The following is a 12,063-nucleotide window of genomic DNA, read 5'->3' on the forward strand; positions in this document are numbered from 1 at the left end:
GCGGACTCTGATGTATATGGGGTCTGTGTGGACTCTGATGTAAGGGGAGGCTCTGTGCGGACTCTGATGTAAGGGGAGGCCTCTGCGGACTCTGTAAGGGGGGCCTCTGTGCGGACTCTGTAAGGGGGGCTTCTGTGCGGACTCTGTAAGGGGGGCCTCTGTGCGGACTCTGTAAGGGGGGCCTCTGTGCGGACTCTGTAAGGGGGGCCTCTGTGCGGACTCTGATGTAAGGGGAGCCTCTGTGCGGACTCTGATGTGAGGGGAGCCTCTGTGCTGACTCTGATGTAAGGGGAGGCTCTGTGCGGACTCTGATGTAAGGGGAGCCTCTGTGCGGACTCTGATGTAAGGGGAGGCCTCTGCGGACTCTGTAAGGGGGGCCTCTGTGCGGACTCTGTAAGGGGGGCCTCTGTGCGGACTCTGTAAGGGGGGCCTCTGTGCGGACTCTGTAAGGGGAGCCTCTGTGCGGACTCTGTAAGGGGGGCCTCTGTGCGGACTCTGATGTAAGGGGAGCCTCTGTGCGGACTCTGATGTGAGGGGAGCCTCTGTGCTGACTCTGATGTAAGGGGAGGCTCTGTGCGGACTCTGATGTAAGGGGAGCCTCTGTGCGGACTCTGATGTAAGGGGGGCCTCTGTGCGGACTCTTGTGATCATGAAAAATCTTAGACTGTTTTCCTCGATCCATCACTTTTCTGCGCTCTATGGGCCACTTGACTGGACTTGCCCCCCAGGCCTAAGGCTACCAGCCCTCCCCTGAATGTAATGTCCTGAAGACCTTGTACAGAGGGGCTGAAAGCTTCATGCTTGTGAATGGTTGGATCAAACAGCCTTTTGAGGTTGGCTTGGGTGTGCGTCAGGGGTGTCATTTGAGTCCTCTGCTATACGCATTTGCAATCAGTCCCTTCATCAGGAGGTTAGAGAGTGGACCATTGTGCGGAGTGCCTTTGGGCATTCCTGGTAAGCCTTCTTTGCGGGTCATGGCCTATGCTGATGACATGTCTGTTTCCATCTCCGGGACAAAGGAGGCGGAAGAGGTGGTCTCGGTGATGAATCGGTATGCTGAGGCATCCGGCTCAAAGATCATACAGGATAAGGGTGAGGTTTTCTGGATGGGAGAGGAAGGCGAAGGCTTTGAGCTTCCTGACTCCTTCCCAGAGCTCTGGCAGGAAATTAAAGTTTTCAGTGTCAAATTTGGTCCAGGCGATTTATAGCCTTGTAAATTGGGTAAGCAGGCTACAAGATGCCGATGCCAAGGTTGCCAGCTGATAAAATTTGGAAACTCTCTTACAGGGAAAGGATTGACCTAATTAAAAGTTACCTGATCCCAGTATTTCTGTATGTCAGCTTTGTCTGTGTTTTGCCAGTGTTTCTATATGCGAAGATCTACAGCTGTTTCTTCCAGCTGTTATAGGCAGTGGTGTATTTAGGTTTTGTGCTGCCCTAGGCCTGACGAAACTCGTGCACCCCCTAATTTAAATATGACCCACCCCTTCCCACCCTTTCTTGTTAAGGCCACACCCCCATTTAATACCTGCCCTGACATTTTCCAGTGGGGACACTAGTTCTGAGGGCCTTGGGGGGGCAGTAGAGTCCCCTAATTTGCAGGAATTTACTCTGACTTCCTGTCTTGCTATGGAGCCCGTCAGCTGACTGTTTGACAGTTTTTGGCCTCCCGACATGGCATCTGACTCTCTCTAGCTGAGATCTCAGGTGGGAGGTCTACTGTTATGATAGGACAGTCAAAACTAGAAGCAACACAAATCCGCCACCCACCCAGTTGCGGAACGCCACCCGCCCACACAACAACTCATTGGTTGGGGTCTGCCTCCCTAGCCTCCTTCATGTGTATGGGCTGCCCCCCGATGGTGGCCCTGCCAGTATTATTATACCGACAGTAGTGTGGTCGCTTTATGGGGGCACTAGACTGGTTTGCCTCCCGGGCCAGTCTGCCCCAAGACTGGCGCTACACTAAAAGTGTAGCGCAAGCTACAGGGACTCTTTTCGTGCTGCCCCCCTGCAAAGTGCTGCCCTAGGCCTGGGCCTTGTTGGCCTAGGCCAAGATACAGCATTGGTTATAGGGGAATAAACCTAACCTCATTAGGAGGTCTGTAACCTACCTTCTCAGGCTGATGGTTGGCCTAGGTATTGTCAACCGGTGGTATTCTTTTCTCTGATGTTTTTGAAACATAATTTTGCTAACATGCTGGCAAAGGAACCGCCTGGGTGGGTTGGTATTTTTCAGTCCTGGTTAAGGCCTTATCTGAGAAGCTGGGAGAATGGCGGGTCAGCAAAAAGTCAGAGGGTCTGATATGGTAAGCTCCTGGCCTATCTTGCCCCATGCCCGAAAATGCTTCGGCAGTGGCGAGTGCCAGCGGAGGAAGTTGTCTCTTCCTAGGCAGGCCCCCGGAGAGGAGACTTGTTGAATCTGCCATTAGCGAGCCACTGGCCTTGAGGGATTGCCCAGGCCCTGTAAGGCCTCGTATACACCATAAGTTAACCAGAGGACAACGGTCTGATGGACCGTTTTCATCGGTCAAAACCGATCGTGTGTGGGCCCCATAGGTTATTTAACCATCGGTTAAAAAAAAGCCAACTTGCTTTAAATTTAACCAATGGATTCCTAACCGATAGGTCAAAACCGATCGTTAGTAGGCACGACCATCGGTTAAAAATCCACGCATGCTCAGAATCAAGTCGACGCATGCTTGGAAGCATTGAACTTCATTTTTTTCAGCACGTCGTTGTGTTTTTTTCGTCACCGCGTTCTGACACGATTGGTTATTTAGCCAATGGTGTGTGGGCGCGACGGACCATCAGTCAGCTTCATCGATTAACCTATGGCAACGGTCCTTCAGACCGTTCTCATTGGATGGACTGATCGTGTGCAAAAGGCTTTATGAGGGAGGGTCTGCGTTTGATTAATCTGGAAAGAATCCCTTTAATATTTTGTGATTGGGCCTGGCTCTCGTTCCATGGCAGACTCTATGTGAATGGCAACTTAAAAGCATTGCTCTGTGGAGAACCGTGGTTGTCCAAGAGTGAAGTGTGGAGGAGTTGATGGACCATTCCTTGCCCCTTCAATATAGAAGTGTATAAGCAGGTGAGTGGGGCTCTGGGTATCCCTTTCCTTTCCCGCTTGGGTTATGCAGAGTGGTCGTACGGGTCTTTTGAGACTCCTCTGGATTTTGATTTTGAGACCCTTTTACTAGTTGGCTTAGTAGTCCTTTACTTCACATGGAATGCACGGTGTCAGGTTTCCATTCAGATAATCTGCCTTGTCAAAGTGGTGGTGCGCGAGGTTGGGAAGATTTAAGGTCTTGAGGTCAGGTGGCAGCCGGGGGCCTGGACAAAGGCGTGGAGGAATGTCGGGTATATTCCGGTCTCTGGGCTGGGCACACAGGGATTGTGTATTGGCAGTGACTGGGTTTGATGTGGTTGAACGGGGATGGGTGGGGGAGTTGAGGAAAGATATCTGGCTCAGTAAAGTACCGGTATATAAGGAAGAGTAGGTGAGGTGTAGTATCTCCCTCCCCTTCAAGAGCCCTCTAGTCATCCATTGTGCCGCGCCAGCAGCCATATTGAAGAATAATGATCGCCGGTTAAAATGTGAATGTAATATTTTACTTTTGAGAGGAGCCAAAAGCAATATACCAAATCACAGAGGTTCCTTCTTTGAGGTTGCCTTGCTTGGCCGTAACATTATTGTAAAGACACACAGACATCAAAGTAGTAACAACGCGTTTCATACAGTGCTTAAGCCTAAGAATGTGCGAAACGCGTCAAGGCTTATTCTTTATAGTCTAATCATCTGTGCATGCCTGGGTGTCTTTCCAATAAATATTCTGGCCAAACAAGAGGATGAAGCGTTTTTATTTTACTGGAATTTTGTTGAATGCACTTTTGATCTTGGTTGATCACGGGGATCTTCCTAAAGAAAGTGGGCCGGATTCAGGTAGATCCGCGCATTGTTACGGCGGCGCAGCGTATCGTATTTACGCTACGCCGCCGTAAGTCAGAGAGGCAAGTGCTGTATTCACAAAGCACTTGCCTCCTAAGTTACAGCGGCGTAGCGTAAATGGGGCCGGCGTAAGCGCGCCTAATTCAAATGAAGATGAGGGGGCGTGTTTTATGTTAATTATTGGTGAACCGACGTGATTGACATTTTTCCCGAACGGCGCATGCGCCGTCCGTGGAATTTCCCAGTGTGCATTGCTCCAAAGTACGCCGCAAGGACGTCATTGGTTTCGACGTGAACGTAAATTACGTCCAGCCCCATTCACGGACGAGTTACGTAAACGACGTAAAATTTTCACATTTCGACGCGGGAACGACGGCCATACTTAACATTGGCTACGCCACCTAGGGGGCAGCTTTAACTTTACGCGGCGTATCTCTTACGGAAGCGGCGTATCTTTACTGTGACGGGCAAGCGTACGTTCGTGAATCGGCTTATCTAGTCATTTACATATTCTACGCCGAAATCAACGGAAGCGCCACCTTTTTGCACCCTAAGATGGCGCAGGCCGTCGTATCTTAGGTAGGTTTAAGTGTATCTCAGTTTGAGCATACACTTAAACTTACGACGGGCTTCGATTCCGAGTTACGTTGGCGTATCTACTGATACGCCGGAGTAACTCTTTATGAATCCGGCCCAGTGACTTCATTTTATGTTCATAAAATAACTAATAACATTTCTCCTTTTTTTTTCCGTCTTCTAGGATCCAGCCGCAGCTGCTATTGCAGATGGAGACTGCGACATCCGAGAGGGGGAGTCCGTGTCCATGAACTACAAACCTTCTCCGCTGCAAGTCAAGTTAGGTAGGTGGAAGGTGTAGGCATAGGAGGTCATGCTGGAGGTGTGTAGCTGTAGTTGGTCAGAGGCTGGTGTGGAATATTGAACGAAGTATGATTGTAATGTTGGTGTCCTTGTCCCGGGGCCCCCTTTCCTTTCACCAGCATTTATTTAATATACCTGAGATACATGACACTCCCCATCAGGAGGTCAATACCCCCCCCCCCCTCATCAGGAGGTCAATACACCCCCCCCCCCCCCCTTCATCAGGAGGTCAATACACCCCCCCCTTCATCAGGAGGTCAATACACCCCCTCTCCCCTCATCAGTAGGTCAATACACCCCCCCCTTTTCATCAAGATATCCAATGCACTCCCCCCCTTCACCGGGAGTCCAATGCACTCCCCCCCTTCATCAGGAGGTCAATACACCCCCCCCTTCATCAGGAAGTCAATACACCCCCCTCCATCATCAGGAAGTCAATACCCCCCCCCCTTCATCAGGAAGTCAATACACCCCCCCTCTTCCTTCATCAGGAGGTCAATACACCCCCCCCCTTTTCATCAAGAAATCCAATGCACCCCCCCTTCACCGGGAGTCCAATGCACCCCCCCTTCACCGGGAGTCCAATGCACCCCCCCCCTTCACCGGGAGTCCAATGCACCCCCCCTTCACCGGAAGTCCAATGCACGCCCCCTCCCTTCACCGGGAGTCCAATGCACGCCCCCTCCCTTCACCGGGAGTCCAATGCACGCCCCCTCCCTTCACCGGGAGTCCAATGCACGCCCCCTCCCTTCACCGGGAGTCCAATGCACCTCCCCCTCCCTTCACCGGGAGTCCAATGCACCTCCCCCTCCCTTCACCGGGAGTCCAATGCACCTCCCCCTCCCTTCACCGGGAGTCCAATGCACCCCCCTTCATCAGGGGACCGGTATAACTGAACAACTGAACTAAAAGAAGAAAGTCTGCAAAGTTTTATGTAACCTGTTGCTGCCATAATTAGCAGTATTTTCATAGTGCCTTTGCTCTCTGTGATCACGCATCTTTCTACAGTGCACCTACCAAACTTTCATGGGGCAGCAGTAAGGGCCAGTGAGATCATTTCTTTGTGTATGACCATTGAGACTGCATGATTAGGACTGCCTAGACGTGGGTCTGGGGTCCGATCAGGACCCCCCCCCGGTACATGCGGCGGTTCCCGTGGCTGTCCGAGCGATCCGGGACGAGGGTGCGGCTATTCGTTTCTAGCCGCTCCATCGCGATCGCTCCCCGGAGCTGAAGAATGGGGAGAGGCGTATGTAAACACGGCTTCCCCGTGCTTCACTGTGGCGGCGCATCGATCGAGTGATCCCTTTTATAGGGAGACTCGATCGATGACGTCAGTCCTACAGCCACACCCCCCTACAGTTATAAACACACACTAGGTGAACACTAACTCCTACAGCGCCCCCTGTGGTTAACTCCCAAACTGCAACTGTCATTTTCACAATAAACAATGCAATTTAAATGCATTTTTTGCTGTGAAAATGACAATGGTCCCAAAAATGTGTCAAAATTGTCCGAAGTGTCCGCCATAATGTCGCAGTCACAAAAAAAGTCGCTGATCGCCGCCATTAGTAGTAAAAAGAAAAAAATAATAAAACTATCCCCTATTTTGTAAACGCTATAAATTTTGTGCAAACCAACCGATAAACGCTTATTGCGATTTTTTTTTTTTACCAAAAATAGGTAGAAGAATACGTATCGGCCTAAACTGAGGAAAAAAAATGTTTTTATATATATTTTTGGGGGATATTTATTATAGCAAAAAGCAAAAAATATTGCATTTTTTTCAAAATTGTCGCTCTATTTTTGTTTATAGCGCAAAAAATAAAAACCACAGAGGTGATCAAATACCACCAAAAGAAAGCTCTATTTGTGGGGGAAAAAGGACGCCAATTTTGTTTGGGAGCCACGTCGCACGACCGTGCAATTGTCTGTTAAAGCGACGCAGTGCCGAATTGTAAAAACCCCTTGGATCATTTAGCAGCATATTGGTCCGGTCCTTAAGTGGTTAATAGCTGTAAAATATTGTAATTATGGATATAGTTCAACTAGCTTTATCTAGGTAACAGTCACTAAGAAGGTTAGACTATGCAGACACTTCGGTGTCAAACAATGGAGATTCAAATTTCATTGTTTTACACATACTCACTTCAAAGGATCCCATGATGGGATATGCAACGAAGGGAGACCAACAGTAATCAATACCTAACTTCTTGGGAAAATTCAATTAATTGGTCGATTTGCATTAAAGGGGGCTGACTTATGTAGTAAGCCTTCCAATCAAGATCCAAGCTATGCCAACCAATGGGGCATCAGCATGCATGGATATACGGCAGCCATCAGGATGGGACTGAAGGGTATTTATGGAAAAGGTCTGTTTTACTTGTAACTGAATATGTTTGTACATTAATGTTTTAAAGCAATATACTCTCTATTCCTCCATGTAATTATTTTTACTTTAGCCAAATATTTTCTGTGTATTAGATTACCAACTATACTCCAATAAATGTCATTATGATAACGCTTTCACTCCTGGTCAAAAGAACTCTCATTTAACCCACATCATATCTTTGAGATATTACATCTTAAATATATTATTCACGGTTAACACCACTGTGACGGAATGACCCGGGACAAACAGAGACTTTGTAAGGGTGAGGGGTACTCCTGTACCGGCGTCACCAAGGAGTCTTATGTCTAGGGCATGGGTCTTCAAACTATGGCCCTCCAGATGTTCAGGAACTACAATTCCCATCATGCCTAGCCATGTCTGTGAATGTCAGTGTGTCACAATGCCTCATGGGATGTGTAGTTCCGCAACAGCTGGAGGGCCATAGTTTGAGGATCCCTGGTCTAGGGTCACCTTATGTCCGATAGGGCCATAGGGTGACTGAGAAATTATATCCTAAATTACAGGACAGGGGACATCACTGATAGTTCATATTGCAGGATCTTGAGATATTGCAAGTTGTTGGTTAATTGTGACCCAACCAGTCATTAGTGACTCATTTCTATGATTAGCCCTGGCTAGTGACATGCTAATTGAGTCAGGCTTCTGGAAGACCTTTCATTGTGTGATAACACTGCTTTAAGCCTATTGATGCTCAGAGGTGTGAATACCTTTCTGTCAAGCTGTATGCGGAGACAGAACGTCTGTCTAAAGATGTCAGGCTCCTGGAAGACCTTTCATTGTGTGATAACACTGCTTTAAGCCTATTGATGCTCAGAGGTGTGAATACCTTTCTGTCAAGCTGTATGCGGAGACAGAACGTCTGTCTAAAGATGTGGATTGAGAAGAGATCATTGTGTGATGGTGTTTTGTTTGAGTTCTGTTAATGAAGGAATGTGCAGTGATTAGATCATGATAATTATAGCCCGGCGCCGAGATGTCTAGAATGTTTAGCAATTAGCCATCTGAAGGTGTATTGAAGCCCCCCCAGGGTGTGGGTGGAGAGTTTGATTGTTCCTGTGCCTTGAAAACTGTATAAAATCTGAGAGTGCACGGGGAGCAAGTCTCGTTATTCTGGGAAATGGGATGCCTGCTGGTTTGTCTGTGTGTCAGATGAGCTGTCGTAGGTGATGAAAGGTCGTAAACGGTGTTGACCGTTACAACCACCTTTCGGTGATCCCTGAAAACTCATCTCTTCTCAGGGAAGCCTATCCTGCCTCTCTACCTAACAACTGAACTTTTAGGCCTCGTACACACGATAGGTTAACCAGAGGACAACGATCTGATGGACCATTTTCATCGGTCAAAACCGATCGTGTGTGGGCCCCCATAGGTTATTTAACCATCGGTTAAAAATAAAGCCAACTTGCTTCAAATTTAACCGATGGATCGTTCTGACACGATCGGTTTTTTAACCTATGGTGTGTGGGCGTGACAGACCTTCAGTCAGCTTCATCGGTTAACCGATGACAACAGTCCTTCAGACCGTTCTCATCAGATGGACCAATCGTGTGTACGAGGCTTTCCTTTATCCATTACCTTTTGTTATCACAGAGCCCCTCCCACAAGCCACAAGCCGGACTCTCTGAACGCTCTGGTCTTCAATCGTATTGTAGATGTTCTGTCTCCCCCGTTTTATATTGCAGAGTGTTGGCGCTCTATAAATCGGATACAATGATAATGCAATAGACAAGCCTCTGAAATGATTCCGTAGCAATGCGCTATTGTTTGCACCAGGCCCAGTTCATCTTTTTTATCGTCCGCTTTACTTTTTTTTTTGAAGGCCCCTCATCTCTGTACTGTGTATTCTGTATGTTGCTCTGTGTCCTCCGTTGCTCTCCTCATTGACCTCCTTGACCACTCCGGTCCTTCTACAAAGCGTTCCATAATCTGCGCTCTCTTTGCCTCGCCGTCCCGTCCTCCTCGTCTCCTCCTGGCCTGTGATTACATTTCCGTAGAGCGCCAGCCGTCATTACCTTTGTGAGGGATGCCATTACCCATCCACCTGGTGACCCATCCCGGCTCAGCTCATTACCCGGCCAACGCGCCCATCTGACGGCCACGTCCCCAGGGGCTGATTATTGTGTGATTGTGGGAGAGGCCAGAGCTGCGGAGAATTCTCCTAGACTAGGCACATCAGGTTGTGTGTATCGGAGGCCGAGCACCCCAGTCTGGCTCCTCCCCCAATCTGGAGAACACCTACCTGAGGGGCGATACGGCTCTACTGCTTCCCAGTCTGGCTCCTCACCCAATCTGGAGAACACCTACCTGAGGGGCGATACGGCTCTACTGCTTCCCAGTCTGGCTCCTCACCCAATCTGGAGAACACCTACCTGAGGGGGCGATACGGCTCTACTGCTCCCCAGTCTGGCTCCTCACCCAATCCTGAGAACACCTACCTGAGGGGCGATACGGCTCTACTGCTTCCCAGTCTGGCTCCTCACCCAATCTGGAGAACACCTACCTGAGGGGGCGATACGGCTCTACTGCTCCCCAGTCTGGCTCCTCACCCAATCTGGAGAACACCTACCTGAGGGGCGATACGGCTCTACTGCTTCCCAGTCTGGCTCCTCACCCAATCTGGAGAACACCTACCTGAGGGGCGATACGGCTCTACTGCTTCCCAGTCTGGCTCCTCACCCAATCTGGAGAGCACCTACCTGAGGGGCGATACAGCTCTACTGCTTCCCAGTCTGGCTCCTCACCCAATCTGGAGAAGACCTACCTGAGGGGCGATACGGCTCTACTGCTTCCCAGTCTGGCTCCTCACCCAATCCTGAGAACACCTACCTGAGGGGCGATACGGCTCTACTGCTTCCCAGTCTGGCTCCTCACCCAATCTGGAGAAGACCTACCTGAGGGGCGATACGGCTCTACTGCTTCCCAGTCTGGCTCCTCACCCAATCCTGAGAACACCTACCTGAGGGGCGATACGGCTCTACTGCTTCCCAGTCTGGCTCCTCACCCAATCCTGAGAACACCTACCTGAGGGGCGATACGGCTCTACTGCTTCCCAGTCTGGCTCCGCACCCAATCTGGAGATCACCTACCTGAGGGGCGATACGGCTCTACTGCTTCCCAGTCTGGCTCCTCACCCAATCTGGAGAACACCTACCTGAGGGGCGATACGGCTCTACTGCTTCCCAGTCTGGCTCCTCACCCAATCTGGAGAACACCTACCTGAGGGGGCGATACGGCTCTACTGCTCCCCAGTCTGGCTCCTCACCCAATCCTGAGAACACCTACCTGAGGGGCGATACGGCTCTACTGCTTCCCAGTCTGGCTCCTCACCCAATCTGGAGAACACCTACCTGAGGGGCGATATGGCTCTACTGCTTCCCAGTCTGGCTCCTCACCCAATCTGGAGAGCACCTACCTGAGGGGCGATACAGCTCTACTGCTTCCCAGTCTGGCTCCTCACCCAATCCTGAGAACACCTACCTGAGGGGCGATACGGCTCTACTGCTTCCCAGTCTGGCTCCTCACCCAATCCTGAGAACACCTACCTGAGGGGCGATACAGCTCTACTGCACCCCAGTCTGGCTCCTCACCCAATCTGGAGAAGACCTACCTAAGGGGCGATACGGCTCTACTGCTTCCCAGTCTGGCTTCTCACCCAATCTGGAGAACACCTACCTGAGGGGCGATACGGCTCTACTGCTTCCCAGTCTGGCTCCTCACCCAATCTGGAGAACACCTACCTGAGGGGGCGATACGGCTCTACTGCTCCCCAGTCTGGCTCCTCACCCAATCCTGAGAACACCTACCTGAGGGGCGATACGGCTCTACTGCTTCCCAGTCTGGCTCCTCACCCAATCTGGAGAACACCTACCTGAGGGGCGATACGGCTCTACTGCTTCCCAGTCTGGCTCCTCACCCAATCTGGAGAGCACCTACCTGAGGGGCGATACAGCTCTACTGCTTCCCAGTCTGGCTCCTCACCCAATCCTGAGAACACCTACCTGAGGGGCGATACGGCTCTACTGCTTCCCAGTCTGGCTCCTCACCCAATCCTGAGAACACCTACCTGAGGGGCGATACAGCTCTACTGCACCCCAGTCTGGCTCTTCACCCAATCTGGAGAAGACCTACCTAAGGGGCGATACGGCTCTACTGCTTCCCAGTCTGGCTTCTCACCCAATCTGGAGAACACCTACCTGAGGGGCGATACGGCTCTACTGCTTCCCAGTCTGGCTCCTCACACTCATCCCCTATTTTGTAAACACTATAAAGTTTGCGCAAACCAACCGATAAACGCTTATTGCGATTTTTTTTTTTTTTAAACCAAAAATAGGTAGAAGAATACGTATCGGCCTAAACTGAGGGAAAAAAATAGTTTTTTATATATTTTTGGCGGATATTTATTATAGCAAAAAGTAAAAAATATTGTGTTTTTTTCAAAATTGTCGCTCTATTTTTGTTTAAAGCACAAAAAATAAAAAACGCAGAGGTGATCAAATACCACCAAAAGAAATCTCTATTTGTGGGAAAAAAAGGATGCCAATGTTGTTTGGGAGCCACGTCGCACGACCGCGCAATTGTCAGTTAAAGCGACGCAGTGCCGAATCGCAAACACTGGCCAGGTCCTTTAGCTGCCTAAAGGTCCGGGGCTTAAGTGGTTAAAGTGTGACATGTTGGGTATCTATTTACTTGGTGTAACATCATCTTTCACAATATACAAAAAAAAAAATTGGCAAGCGTATTTTTTTCCCAAAAATTGTGTTTGCAAAACCGTTGCGCAAATACTGTGTGACTTAAAAAAAAATTGCAACGATCGCCA

The 12,063-nt window shown here is 49.7% G+C and overlaps 1 protein-coding gene across 2 annotated transcripts in view; it reads left to right on the forward strand.

Annotated features, from left to right (window-relative positions):
• Nucleotides 1-12,063, forward strand: part of FAM219A (family with sequence similarity 219 member A) — a 165,733-nt gene that overhangs the window by 58,442 nt on the left and 95,228 nt on the right. For both annotated transcript variants that reach the window (XM_040335646.1, XM_040335645.1), the window contains exon 2: nt 4,716-4,815. In XM_040335646.1, the coding sequence (XP_040191580.1) occupies nt 4,716-4,815 (100 nt within the window). The remainder of the gene's footprint in view (nt 1-4,715; nt 4,816-12,063) is intronic.

The sequence above is a fragment of the Rana temporaria genome, chromosome 1 (assembly GCF_905171775.1).
Source record: "Rana temporaria chromosome 1, aRanTem1.1, whole genome shotgun sequence".
NCBI lineage: Eukaryota > Metazoa > Chordata > Amphibia > Anura > Ranidae > Rana > Rana temporaria.